The following is a 16,039-nucleotide window of genomic DNA, read 5'->3' on the forward strand; positions in this document are numbered from 1 at the left end:
ATATCATTTTACAATATGTAGAGTTAATGTTTTATTTTCATGCGATATTATGTAATTGTAGTTGTTTTGAGGTAATTCTGGGTCAAATAACAGGATAATAAATACCTGTATCTAATAATATGTATATGATTGAATTTTCAATTTTCATTTTCTTTTTCTTGCGAAGGTTAAGATGTCTCTAGTCATCTATAGAGATCCACAGTCTATTTGTACCTGACATGAATATCATCGAAAATTTTCTAAATAAAATTATTCGAACACAATATAGTACGATTACAATTAAATACGGTATAAAAAATAGGTGATAGCAAAAAGTAAATAATATTATTTGATTATTTATGTGCAATGACATTCAATTCAATCATCGTTATCATAATAGTCTATTATCGAGTCGAATCAGTGTACAACTAAAATGAAATCTAATATAGAGATATCGCGACATCGATACAGTTGTTATCAAAACAAGTGTGGATTTGCTTTACTCGGCTCTCAAATCGCGAACCATAAGCAATTGTTTCTAATATAATACGTATACAATTTATCGTAACATTTTACAATTATCAAGCATTATCAGGCTGATTCGATTATAATTTCCAACTCAATTATGAATGTTAGTGTACAATGTATATTCACGGGCGTATTTTTTCAGCGCAGTGCAAGATCGCGGGTGTCAAGTGTAGTGTTTTTTGTTTGTTTTTCATGTGTTTTTTAGTGAGATGTGATCAATTGGAACATGAGTTAATGCACAGCATGCACGATGCTCGACATCATGATATGCCTATATTTCACGTGAGTGTTTCCTCTTTCCATGAAAAGAGCATTTCCTGGTAATGTAAACAAGCTTAAATTACGAAACGAGGAAAATGGTACTGAAATAAAACATAAACTGATGCTTTTATATTGACTAAAACCATGGTTCATATGTCATGACAACAAAATAAAATCTAATATTGGTTCTTGAACATATGTTTTTATTTTTACACGCACTCGAATTGTTACATTCGTCTAGGTCCTAGGAGCTATTATGTCACAGATGTCTGATACCGATAAATCTTGCACACACTTCAAAATCTCTCATAAGTTAATCTCTATAAATGAAAGCTTTAGTTCACTGTCTTACATGCATTGACATTATACATAGATTGCAGTAGAAATTCCACTATTTAACTTTTACATTAGTATATAGTACTTATACTAGTACAATTATGCATGCTTATAATGTCACCGTGCAAACAAAACATGTATGTAATGAAATGTATTTATTTTATAACAAATAAATGGTTTAAAGGTGTACTTATGTCGTATTATCTTTTAATATCGAAATGATATCTAACGCGTACATTGTTTGCTGATTATGGCAGAACTACGATACGGATTATGAATGGAATTTATCAATTAATGTGCCAGATATTATTAAAATTAAGTATGTACCAGATAACATTTCTCTATATTATGTGCTTTAAAATTATATTCATTGAGTTCAAATTATGGCTTCATTTAAGATTCGTTATCAAAAAAGAAAGTGAATCAAATCCATACCTTCCATACTAATATTATAAATGCGAAAGTAACTCTGTCTGTCTGTCTGTTACTCAATCACGCCTAAATTACTGAACCAATTTGCATGAAATTTGGTATAGAGATATTTTGATACCCGAGAAAGGACATAGGATAGGTTTTATCCCAGAAATCGCACGGGAACGGGAACTATGCGGGTTTTCCTTTGACTGCGCGGGCGATGCCGCGGGTGGAAAGCTGTATTCAATGTTATTATTATAGGTAGACAAAATAATATCTACCAAATTATTAAATATTAACATGACGGCCAACTCAAAAGTTGGGAATGTTCTATGAGTTACGTAAAAATAGCTTGGAACAAAAAGAGACATGCCCCTGCGGATATATAGAAAATTTTGTTTTGTTGTTTTTGTAAATAGGCTTTCATTGGACAGTATGTAAGCGTTTGAAAGGCTTTTTCTTTAATTCTCATAATGTATAAAGATATTTGGATTATGTTTCAACGTAGGTACTGTACTTTAATTGAAAATTACTACTCAATTTGTTTTGTAATGAGTATAATATATTCGTTGAAATTTTATATCGATATTAAAAGTCGCTCTACCATTGCTCTACCCAAAATTAATTTGACATTTTAATTGATACTCTCTGCGTTTTTCTTACCTTAGAATTTTTTATGTATGTTCGAATGTACATAACATTCGAAAAAAATAATAAGGCCGTAATTCAGCTTTAATACAGGTGGGTATTGCAAATTTAAGAATTTGAGATTTTGATAAGAAAGTAGAGGCGCAGAATATTAAAATTGAACCTCTTCAACTTACTTATACATTCTTCTTCTAAATTAATGATGACTAAATAACATCATTAAATCGATATGTTTTGGAATCAACATTTTGAAAATGTGATACTATTAAAAGCCCTAGGTCCACACAAGACCACATACTTCTTGAAGGGAAAACGTAATAAATGAATATTAACATTTACATAAATACATGGATAAAATATTAATCAACAAGAAAGGTCCGAAATGTATAATATAATAACGAAAATATATAATTATCTAATCGCATTATTTATCAATCGAGCTATCAGACACAACTCATGCTGTAGTCATTGATTAAATGTATTACGTAGTATATTTATAATTATAGACAGATAATCGTACAATTATCTGAATCTATATAACTTTATATTTTGTCAGACAAAATAATATCTACCAAATTATTAAATATTAACATGACGGCCAACTCAAAAGTTGGGAATGTTCTATGAGTTACGTAAAAATAGCTTGGAACAAAAAGAGACATGCCCCTGCGGATATATAGAAAATTTTGTTTTGTTGTTTTTGTAAATAGGCTTTCATTGGACAGTATGTAAGCGTTTGAAAGGCTTTTTCTTTAATTCTCATAATGTATAAAGATATTTGGATTATGTTTCAACGTAGGTACTGTACTTTAATTGAAAATTACTACTCAATTTGTTTTGTAATGAGTATAATATATTCGTTGAAATTTTATATCGATATTAAAAGTCGCTCTACCATTGCTCTACCCAAAATTAATTTGACATTTTAATTGATACTCTCTGCGTTTTTCTTACCTTAGAATTTTTTATGTATGTTCGAATGTACATAACATTCGAAAAAAATAATAAGGCCGTAATTCAGCTTTAATACAGGTGGGTATTGCAAATTTAAGAATTTGAGATTTTGATAAGAAAGTAGAGGCGCAGAATATTAAAATTGAACCTCTTCAACTTACTTATACATTCTTCTTCTAAATTAATGATGACTAAATAACATCATTAAATCGATATGTTTTGGAATCAACATTTTGAAAATGTGATACTATTAAAAGCCCTAGGTCCACACAAGACCACATACTTCTTGAAGGGAAAACGTAATAAATGAATATTAACATTTACATAAATACATGGATAAAATATTAATCAACAAGAAAGGTCCGAAATGTATAATATAATAACGAAAATATATAATTATCTAATCGCATTATTTATCAATCGAGCTATCAGACACAACTCATGCTGTAGTCATTGATTAAATGTATTACGTAGTATATTTATAATTATAGACAGATAATCGTACAATTATCTGAATCTATATAACTTTATATTTTGTCCAAAACGACACTTGAATTTTTTTTATTTTTCTAGTAAATAGTAGACGAATGACTCATATAATATAGTTTTATGATCGTAACAAACATAATACATACGTATGACATAAATGGATCCCAACCGGAGTACAAACCAGAATCAATTGCTATTTCTTTCATTATAAATATTAATTACTGATAGCTATAAAATAATAATAAAACAAAGAATTTACTTTCGTAATAATGTAAAGCCCCGGTACTTTCGTACTGATAAAACGTAATTAAGCATTCCAATCAGGTTAATTGCCGTAATATTCTTCCGATAAAATCAAGGAATTTAATTAAAATCCCAAATACCTACCATAGGCATCACTCACTATTAAATATCACCTTTCTTATTTATCCAATTTCCAAAGGTATTTTTAATGTTTGCTATCGTGCGGGTATTAGATATACGCGATAACTGTAAACGGATTAGCTGTATCAGATCGTTATCAACAATTAATTAATAATTATAAATTATAGATAGCTCAAGTATCGCTTTATGTCGTACGTTGCTAAATTAACTATGACATTGTTCATTTTACTTGCGTCAGTACCTGGGAATATTTTAATTAATTTAAGTCCCTTTTACAAGTAGATGTAATTAATATAAAATGGGATTGGGCATATTGAAGGAATCTTTATTGGAAGAACCGTAAAATGATTCTTTAGCTTCAACATACACATTTCAGGTTCGTTTCATCTTTGAGTCCATTCAATCTCGAAATTCAAACATTTTTTTATTCAATGTTGTTTTATTTTCGATGTTCTCCTTGTTATTTTTTCACATTATCATTGGTATTTTTTATATCTGACTAGTTTTAATAATAATCGTTTTATGAATTATTTGGTTTATCCAAAGTACATTTAAAATGTGTATTCAAACGTAATAATAATTCAAATCACGCCGCCATGAAGTTCCATAAATTATGAAAGCTTTTTGACATCAAACTTGATCATTTTCTGAATAAATTTGTATTATAATTTTGGGGATATTGTTATGCTTATCTGTGAGATTGTAATGCAGAGTCATGCTAAGTTTGTAAGAAATTTGATTACTCATTGTCCTCTATGAATTGGTTACCATTTAACATAGGTACTTGAAAGTAATATGTATGAAACATATTATTACTAATACTAGACTCAGGAGTTAGAGTAGTTCGTGCTGAATCTTATTAAATCTATACAATCTACCGATAAAAATTTCTGGCGGTAAAAAGGTTGGCCGAATTGGTCAGGCGTCCGCCCCGGATTGGTAGAAAGACGCGGGTTCGAATCCCGCCTCGTGATCATTTTTTTCTTTTCTTTAAAAAAATATATTTATAAAGTGAAAAACTTGAATGCCACAAAATAAAAATATCAAATTTAAGTCTACCGATATTCATAGTTGGATTTATAGTGACAATTAGGTATCTCACCATATTTGTTCATATTTCACATAGGTCTTATACAAATTTTCAATGGTTCCTTTTCATTTGTGTTGAAAGAGAAGACATAAATAATGTAGATTGTAGATGCTCAGTTTATTAGTCCATTGAATGAGTCCCTCCAAGGGGGGTCTAGAGTGCGTGAGTTAGTAACGTAAGATGTTTCTTCGGAAATATGTCAAGAGTCCCTAGGTAATAAACATACTAAAACCCCGGGCCACTAGGAGGAGCCCCGGAGTGGGGGGAGGGGGGAAATGGGTCCATTTTTTCATTTTTCGCTTAAATCTCAAAAACGGTACATGTTAGAGAAAAACTTTCAAGGAAAAGTTGAAAGGCCATAAAATTATCTACAAGTTGTACCTGAATCATTTTTTCCTATATCCTACCGTTTCTGAGTTATACGCAGTAAAACATGATTTTGGCTCAAACAATTTCCACATCAATCGATCAAAAAATATTTCTTTCTTCCAAAAAACTCAAATGTGCAACTTGTGACCAGTACTGATAGATTGCTCTTAATTAGGCCTATAATTGGTAAAATAAACACATTCCTCCATGGAAGCCTTTAGGAGGAATCGATTGTCAAAATATTATATTAGGGCAGTTTGAGTTACTGAACTTGATCTTTTTATTTTTTTCTTCCAAAAAACTCAAAAGTGCAACTTGTGACCGGTACAAATAGATTGCTCATAATTAGGTCTATCATTGCTAAAAATACCAGATTCCACCACGGAGGCGTTTACGGGGAATTGAATTTTATCAGGGTAGTTACGATACATGAACTTTTTATTTTTTTTCTTCCAAAAAGCTCAAAAGTGCAACTTGTGAGCGGTACAGATAGATTGCTCATAATTAGGTCTATCATTGATAAAAATACCAGATTCCACCATGGAGGCGTTTACGGGGAATTGAATTTTATTAGGGTAGTTAGTTAAAAAGTTCATGTATCGTAACTACCCTAATAAAATTCAATACCTCCTAAACGCCTCCATGGTGGAATCTGGTTTTTTTTATCAATGATAGACCTAATTATGAGCAATCTATCGGTACTGGTCACAAGTTGCACTTTTGAGTTTTTTTGGAAGAAAAAAAATAAAAAGTTCAAGTATCGTATCTACCCTAATAAAATTCAATTCCCCGTAAACGCCTCCGTGGTGGAATCTAGTATTTTTATCAATGATAGACCTTATTATGAGCAATCTATCTGTACCGGTCACAAGTTGCACTTTTGAGTATTTTGGAAGAAAAAAAATAAAAAGATCAAGTTCAGTAACTCAAACTACCCTAATATAGTATTTTGACAATCGATTCCTCCAAAAGGCTTCCATGGAGGAATGTGTTTATTTTACCAATTATAGACCTAATTAAGAGCAATCTAACAGTACCGGTCACAAGTTGCACTTTTGAGTTTTTTGGAAGAAAAAAATAAAAAGATCAAGTTCAGTAACTCAAACTACCCTAATATAGTATTTTGACAATCGATTCCTCCTAAAGGCTTCCATGGAGGAATGTGTTTATTTTACCAATTATAGACCTAATTAAGAACAATCTATCAGTATCGGTCACCAGTTGCACTTTTGAGTTTTTTTGGAGAAAAAAAATAAAAAGTTCAAGTATCGTAACTACCCTAATAAAATTCAATTCCCCGTAAACGCCTCCGTGGTTGAATCTGGTATTTTTATCAATGATAGACCCAATTATGAGCAATCTATCTGTACCGGTCACAAGTTGCACTTTTGAGTTTTTTGAAAGAAAACAATAAAAAGATCAAGTTCAGTAACTCAAACTACCATAATATAATATTTTGACGATCGATTCCTCCTAAAGGCTTCCATGGAGGAATGTGTTTATTTTACCAATTATAGACCTAAGTAAGACCAATCTATCAGTACCGGTCACAAGTTGCACATTTGAGTTTTTTGGAAGAAAGAAATATTTTTTGATCGATTGATGTGGAAATTGTTTGAGCCAAAATCATGTTTTACTGCGTATAACTCAGAAACGGTAGGATATAGGAAAAAATGATTCAGGTACAACTTGTAGACAATTTTATGGCCTTTCAACTTTTCCTTGAAAGTTTTTCTCTAACATGTACCGTTTTTGAGATTTAAGCGAAAAATGAAAAAATGGACCCATTTCCCCCCTCCCCCCACTCCGGGGCTCCTCCTAGTGGCCCGGGGTTTTAGTATGTTTATTACCTAGGGACTCTTGACATGTTTCCGAAGAAACATCTTACGTTACTAACTGACGCACTCTAGAACTTTTTATTCAATGGACTATATTCAAAGTTTATTTTATGCGAATAGAGTAATTAGAAAGGGATAATTCATTCATATGGTACGATTTAATTTGTACGTTATATTTTAATGAAATTTGGGAGATATTTAGATAAAATCTATGTAGACTTTTGAAAGAATAAGTAAATAAAATGATATATAATCGAAAGTTATTGTATTAAATTATATCACCATTCATACTACATTCTATTCCTTAAGTGGACATCTAAGAGAAAGTTGCCTCCCACGCCTTTTCACAAATTTGTCAAGGGCAGAAATATCCGAACACGTGTAATGATATTATTATTTAATAGTACCTAAGTAACTATTTTAAATATTAAATATCGTAGATTAATCTTAAGATTAATTTCTATATATTATGAAGTTGAATATTATATACTATATCTTATATATAAAATTCTCGTGTCACAATGTTAGTCTGCATACTCCTCCGAAACGGGTGGACCGATTCTCATGAAATTTTCTGTGCATATCGGGTAAGTCTGAGAATCGGCCAACATCTATTTTTCATATGTACCACGGGCGAAGCCGGGGCGGGCCGCTAGTAATATTATAAAGAGGAAAGGGTTGTATGTATGTATGGTTTTCACGCATAAACTACGGGACCAATTTTGATGAAATTTGGCACAGATAATCTTTAGACCCTGAGAAAGAGCATAGGCCTTTACCTTTTATTGCGAAATATGTACCACGGGCGAAGCCGGGCGGACCGCTATATACCGTATCTATATAATTTCGATTCAAAAGAGCTTCTAAAAAAACGAATATACACGATAAAATGGACGTTGGTGTTTAAAGTTTAGTTTGACTTTAATTCAATGACGAATAAGCTTCGAAACTAATTATATATTTCAATAAATATTAACCTATTTAATATAACTTATATTGTAGGTATGGTATCATAAAACACAGTAGGTATTGTATTTTATATATTTGTACAAAAACGACCATAATATAAAAACTGCATTATATACATATATCCAAATGAAATTATTGTTTTTATACATTTCCTATTTAGATAACATGAAATTTGATCAATTCTGACTAGATACAGTTATATCATTATATGTAAGCAAAATTATGTTATTTACTTAGAGTACAATAAAATAAACTTCTGAATATCAATTTCCATGAAGAAATATTTCATCGTAGCAAGTAAAATTAATAAATTCTTGAAATATTATTTTCTCGCATATTGGCTGATGTTAAGACGCTTTGAATTTCACTCATTCAATACATAAATACTTTGAATTGTGGTTTAGAAATTTGTTCATTTAGTACATTCATTGGTCTATAATATTAATTTAGGGAAGACGCGTATCCTTGCTAATTGCTATGGCATGTATATTGTAGGTATACAGCTACAGTATAACATATTTTGTTCTTACCGCACTGCCGGAATAGTCCATTTTCTGACATGCATTTTAGAATTTAGAAAAAAGGCTGAAAGTTTAAATTGCATTCGTATTGCATTGTTAATTAATTCGAAAAATCATGGATTTTGAAGCATTATGAATCAACTGAATTTTTTTACAATATTTCGACTGAAAATGACATAGGTACCAGGATCTCTCGGCACTAATATAGAGAGGCGTGGTTATAAGGTTTTCTCAATGTAAATATTATACACCTTTTTTCAGATAATTTACAATTTTTCTTATTTTCTTTAATTACAAAAATTATTTCATTTTCTTCAGTTATTGTAATGCATGAGCGATGGAGTTATGATTGCTTATAGTTATCAATATTTATAGGTAGTTTGAGTAATTCAAAAGTGAAATATAAAGTTATTGAATACCTAAGGAAAATTTATAACCGCACCAAACAACACACTCGACGATCTATCATAAAATGGCGTTTTACAAGATGACGGCATTAGTCCCGAATTTCGCCTCGAGCCGACGACTGTAACGGGTTTACGGCATTTGATGATAATATTATGTCCTGGAAATATTATTTTTGGCCTTATTAATTTTTTAGTAGATCTGAGTAGGTAGGATAAAAAGACAAATTATTTCGGGTCATAGTCTACCTACCTGTGATAATAGTCTAATAACAATTAAGTATTACGTACTAGGTCAGCCCCGGCTGGCCCGTGCTGCATGTTTTCTTTTTCTCTCCATAAGAATCATCCTCATCTCCAATACTTCAAGGAATATTATAATTTTTTTTTATCAAAATTGGTTCAGCCGTTCTCAAGTTTTGCGCTCAGCAGCACATTTGGTGAGTCATTCTTATTATACATATATAGATTGGTATCTTAGAATAAGAAAAATTTAATAAAACAGTCATAAAGCAAAGTAAAGACTTGTATGATTAACGAATGAGCAAAAACCAACATCCAAAGTGTGCGGTTATTTTTCCTCAATTTGTTTACTCACTCATTCAATAAAAGCTCGTGATTAATGACGAACTATAAAACAGGCCAAGTGTTAGGAATTTCTACCGTATAAATAATCTTTCTTTATAGAAGAAAGTCACCTTGTTCACATCTGTTTATGAGTTAGAGCTTTTTTATTGCACGCCTCATAAGCGAAGCGTTGAGGTGGGTACTACTGTCACTTCGCGCAAAACATCTGATTTTTCAAACTTAAAATGTCTTTATGTATCATACATTGCACTTGTAAGATAATACATACACACACATATTAAGAAAAAACACTATTTTTAACGTTCATGATATTTTTGATGTCATTTTTGTTATTTAAACTAGTTAAAAAACAGTTTAAAAAAGTTCTGTCTTGGACGTCCGTGTGTCTGTATGTGCGGATCCTTTTTCTTGTTAACACGATAGCGACCGAAATACTTTACTAATCGAGTCTTTTTTTTTCTCTTACGCTTGAGTATGCTCAGGAATAGAACCCTTTCATTTTTCAGGGTCTGATTCGATGTGGTTTAATTGTTATTAAATAAACAAAAATAATAATTAATAAATATTTATTAAAAAAAAATTATGAGGCGTGCACTTTTGGATTTTCCAAATTATTGGGAATTACGAATTTCTTTGTTAATACCTAAATACCATTGCCTGTCTCTGTCTCTCATAGCAACACATGTTTCCAAGAAAAGAATAAATTTTATACTTAAGTAATAAATTGTAACTAGGTTCTGTAATAACATCCATACTAATATTATAAATGCGAAAGTAACTCTGTCTGTCTGTCTGTTACTCAATCACGCCTAAACTACTGAACCAATTTTCATGAAATTTGGTATTGAGATATTTTGATACCCGAGAAAGGACATAGGCTACTTTTTATCTCGGGAAAATGACGCAATCCCGGAAATCCCACGGGAAAGGGGCGGAACTATGCGGGTTTTTCTTTGACTGCGCGGGCGAAGCCGCGGGCGGAAAACAAGTAGTATATAAATATATTGTCTCTTAAAATAGAACAGTCAATAGCAAAGCGTTCTCAATGGCTACGATACTATTTTAGCACATAGTTTCATGTAACTAAATGGAAGAAATGAAAGACTTTTTAACTGATTTTAAACGCGATTTATTCATTCTATTATTTTCCCGACGTTTCGAACACTTTACAGCGAGCGTGGTCACGGGGAGACTGAGATGTTATACGTCTTGACGGTCATTCAAAAATTGCTGTTTGTAAAGTTTTCCACCAGTGGTACCACGCTCGCTGTAAAGTGTTCGAAACGTCGGGAAAATAATAGAAAGAATAAATCGCGTTTAAAATCCGTTAAAAAGTCTTTAATTTCTAAATGGAAGAAGTATGAAATTTTCCTCATTTTTAGTTTTTTGTTAACCTGCTTGCCTTCTAAAAACCTTATCTATCTATGCTATACGATTCAGCGACTCGTGTCATTGCGATTTAAACTAGACATGAGACAAGGGAGTCTGGCAACTCGTTTTAGAAACTATGGAGTTTCGAAATTTGAAGCGTGTGCTGCAGTCCGTTGTGTATCTATAGAATTCCTCTCCTTTTAATGTCTTCTTGAACTTGATAGAAATGATTAAAAATGAATGATAGCAATATCAAATTAAATAATGATGAGCAATAAAGAGGACCTTTACTACACGATTACTTATTTACCCCCAAAACTTTGCCAAATTTCATGACAGAGACTGTACAAGTAAATCTCTAAATATATATAATACTAGCTTACCGCCCGCGGCTTCGCCCGCTTTGTCTAAAACCTAATAAATTTTATACTAAACCCTTCCTCTTGAATCACTCTATCTATTTAAAAAAACCGCATCAATGTCCGTTGCGTAGTTTTAAAGATTTAAGAATACAAAGGGACATAGGGACAGAAAAAGCAACTTTGTTTTATACTATGTGGTGATAAATACCTTTTTGATTTGGTCATGGCATCACACGGAAACAGCTGGACCGATTTCGACATTTTCTTGTTGTATTGTTTGGCATTTAGCGCGAAGATAGAACGTTTGTCGGGTCAGCTAGTCGTTATATGATACAGCTTTAGTAAATCGGAAATGGAGGCAGAAATAGCTTGTAAAATGTTAGCCGAAAGTTTACCGTGACATTATTTTAACGAGAACTTATAATTTGAACGTGTGTAACGCTTTCGTGCCAAAGCTTTTAAGCTTTGAAACCAAAAAAATTCTAAACGGTGACATGGCCATGGCGTGCTGGTATTATAATATGTTACATAAACTGAATATACCTACTAATAAAATTAATAGGAAATATTTTTGTTTTCTTATTAATACATTTATACCTAATAAGTACCTCAATTTTGTAGTTTCATTGTTGCAAAACAGAAAGAACATCATATTAGTAACAACAATTAAAAAGTGCATCATTCAAATTTAAATACAAATAAAATTATAATGTTAACCCAACCTATGAGCTTTCCATTTAGGCAGCTGTATATAGCAAATTTTACAGAATTTTAAAGCTTATTACATTAAGTTAGCAGTTTACTATTCAAAGCGATATAAATTATTGAATAAACTCCATTGTTTCAGGAAATGACGTCAGAGCCACCGGATCTGTACCCGGTAGTACACGCAGAGCTGCCCCGGGGCTTGGCTGTATATCCTCTGCCCTTGAAGAATTCAGACCACGAAGTCATGTTAAATGTAACGTGGCAGCGGCCCACTGGTAATTATTAATTCATTTCACTAGAAGTAGAATGGCACTTGTTGAGACTTTAAAGGGCTCTTATTATCTAATTGATTTCATCTTATTAAAAAATAGTATTCAGATTTATACAATATCGATGATTGACGTTTTTTTACACGTAGAAAAAAATCTATGAATTCGGTGTTTCATTAAAATCGATTCATACTACGAAGTTGTCTGCGAACACATTAAAAAAACATACGATAAACCCTTTTGTGATATTGGTTAATAATAATGTTCCTGAAGATTTTTAAATATAAAAAAACTAGCTTACCGCCCACGGCTTCGCCTGCTTTGTCTAAAACCTAATAAATTATATATTAAAACCTTCCTCTTGAATCACTCTATCTATTAAAAAACACCGCATCAAAATCCGTTGCGTAGTTTTAAAAATTTAAGCATACAAAGGGACATAGGGACAGAGAAAGCGACTTTGTTTTATTAGTCCTCTACACATATAATGTGCATTGTTGTGTTCACTATCACTACATAGTTGTAGTGATAGTGAACACAACAATGCACATTATATGTGTAGAGGACGAAGTTTATTTGGATTAGGACATAGATCATTAGTAATTTGGAGTGGTGGTGGAGCGGACACAAATATTGACTAGCGTCTAGACTAAGCCCTTATATCAAATATAATAATGACTTTACGGAAATGATAAAATCAGTATTCCTTTAAAAATCGGTTATGTTTGTTTAGAAATAAGGATAGTAAGTATAATAGTTACCATTATAAAAATGACACGGTTAGTAATGACAAAAGATAATCCCATACTGATAATATTACGATCTAAAGATACACTAATGATAGACATTACAAATATTTACAAGCTTCATGAAAAGCAATCTTTATGAGTGTTTTTCCCTATTTACTGATTGTTGTATTTTAACTATAGGTCTAGCAATATAAAACGACTCTACATTTTTCAACACTATCATTACTTATTATTGACAATCTATACTAATATTATAAAGCTGAAGAGTTTGTTTGTTTGTTTGAACGCGCTAATCTCAGGAACGACTAGTCCGATTTGAAAAATTATTTCGGTGTTAGATAGCCAATTCATCGAGGAAGGCTTTAGGCTATATATCATCTCGCTAAGACAAACAGGAGCGGAGCCATGTAGGTGAAACCGCGGAGGATGGTTTTTATGTAGAGAAAACGAAAATATGTACCACGGGCGAAGCCGGGGCGGACCGCTAGTTTCATATATGTGTGTTGTCTTTCTGTTTCCATGAAAGGTATGAAATACTAAGAAATGAGAATAAACAATTATCTAAACAAATATGTTTGTTATTTTCTAGGTCCGCCAGTAAGAAGTTATTCCCTAGAAGTTCACAGTACAAGGGACACAGTTGACTGTCGCTCAAACTTGTGTTACGAGTACAATATACCTGGAGTAAGTTTTACGAAGCAGTTTATTAATTTAGTCTAGTCAAGTCTCATTCCTAAACTCGTGTCTTTGACATTTTCAATTAATAAGTTACATACAAACTCGTGTATTAAAATGATAATAAGAGTGAAGTTAGAAGGCTTAAAGTAATTTGGATACTGTAATATAAGTTTATTTTTTCAGATAAAAAATTGGATCAGTATATCTAATATTTTATAATAATTACTGTAAGCGTAATGAAGCATAGACCTACAACCTATAGGTTATTTAGATAACTGCGAAACTAGTCTAACAAGCATTAAAACTAGCATTAAAATATTTTAGTGTTTTTATTTTTTATTAAATGGTGAGGGATTCGAGATTTAAGGAAAACACCTCATGAAAACAAACCGTAGCAGCCTTTGTAGCTGACAATTTTCGGGTCTACTACGCGGATGATTTGTTGACCTGGTTTATAGCCCTTTATGTAGTTATTATTGATATATACAAAATCTTTTTAAATAATAAAAAAAACTAGCTAGTTTCACTTTGCATTATGTTCTTTAGAAAATAATTAAACAAATTTTTTACTGTACCTACATCTTGTAAAAAATTGTTTTCATACATACATCTACATCTTGTGACCTCCTCCTTGGTACAGTGGTTGACGCGTGAGCGTAGAACCGAGGGGTCCTGGGTTCGATTCCCGGTGGAGACGAAGAAAAAAAAATGTCTCGGTCTGGCAGGACACAGAAGGCTGATCACCTACTTGTCCCAAAAGAAAATCGATCAGTGAAACAGATGTATGAATAATGCTAGAATCTGCCCCTTACCCCATTAGGGGACACGGGACTTCACTTACTTTACCTACATCTTGTAAAATAGCATAACTCTCCTAAAACCTGCAAAAGCATTTGAATTTGAACATTTTCGATAGATTATCTTATATGGTGATATCTCGAAAACGTCTGAACGGTTTTCACGGTTTTCAATAAGTTAACTCACCTGAGAAACAATAAAAAAGATTGTATGTTGTTTCTCAGGTGATACAAAGGTCACGTCACCTAGAATATATTATATTAATACTGTCTACTGAGTATGGAAAACACCACCTACTTGTTACAGAAGTGAACATACGAATCGATTATTCAGTGGTTAGTTTGTTTCAAGACTTTTAGAGGTCCCAAGTTCAATACCTCGGTTAAATAAATAAATTGGTATTTAAAACAACTTGTTAGTTCTACGCCTCTCTTTCCTGTCGTGTCAGTCTTCTGTTGTTTAGACTATGAGGGATAAGGAACACGTTTTATTTACATATATACATGAGCACTACAATAATTTATTGTTAGTAGTTGGGTAGCGGCTAACGAGATTGGCCCTAACGAGTTTGGTCCTAGCCATGACTGAAATTCGGTCGAAAGAATGAATCAAATTAGTAATAAAGGCGATTAAATAGGATAAAGTTCATCTAACCGATTAACAAAAACAAAGACTTCATTTCCCTGGTAAAGACATCGACATGAAACTGATGATAAAAGCATCTGCTCTAGCGCAAGCGAAAACTTCTCTGTCTCTAATTTCATTTATTTCATTTATTAAACAGTGCTTAATTTCTAGGAAGCTGTATGGAGTCTAGTGCCTTCAGTAGTGAGTCCCATAGCGGGAGGGTGCGCAGTACGACCCGGCTGTTCGTATAGAGTGAGGCTGATAGCCCATCCCTGGGATGGACACACAGCTGCAAATACCAATGTGCAGTTAGATGGTAAGAACCTATTTTATTCCCAGTGCATTATAATGTTTGTTTGATTTGTGTTATTGTCTTGGTATGTCTGATCTGCAGCGTTAACGGTAAGTGGAATTTCAGCTTTTTTATTACTGTGGGAATGATACTGCGTGCGTAATATCACAGTATTACAATATTATTTCCTATTACGAGTACCTAGACTGTATAATATTTGAATAAATATCTATAATATAAGCAAAATTAAGTATTATATTTCATTGCTGAAATTTGAATTAAGCATTATCAAAATATTATGTACACGTGTAGAACATATTATATTTATCTCTCTTTTTCAATTAATAAAATAGATAATCTCGTATTGAATTATCTTACCTATCATCCCTACTAATATAATAAATGCGAAAGTA

General features: G+C 32.1%; 1 protein-coding gene across 2 annotated transcripts in view; it reads left to right on the forward strand.

Moving 5' to 3' along the window:
- LOC149483372 (uncharacterized) overlaps positions 1-16,039 on the forward strand; it is a 118,160-nt gene that overhangs the window by 14,445 nt on the left and 87,676 nt on the right. Inside the window, exons 1-4 of one of the 2 annotated variants that reach the window (XM_089702384.1) lie at positions 550-789; positions 12,353-12,488; positions 13,821-13,915; positions 15,506-15,650. In XM_089702384.1, the coding sequence (XP_089558510.1) occupies positions 622-789; positions 12,353-12,488; positions 13,821-13,915; positions 15,506-15,650 (544 nt within the window). In that variant the 5' untranslated portion in view covers positions 550-621. Of the gene's footprint in view, positions 1-549; positions 790-12,352; positions 12,489-13,820; positions 13,916-15,505; positions 15,651-16,039 lie in introns of those variants that run through there. The other variant, XM_089702383.1, reaches the window with a different exon arrangement.

This window comes from Colias philodice, chromosome 13 (assembly GCF_061535455.1).
Source record: "Colias philodice isolate Cphi_HAF_F1 chromosome 13, ilColPhil1 Martin Lab GWU primary, whole genome shotgun sequence".
Classification (NCBI taxonomy): Eukaryota; Metazoa; Arthropoda; class Insecta; order Lepidoptera; family Pieridae; genus Colias; species Colias philodice.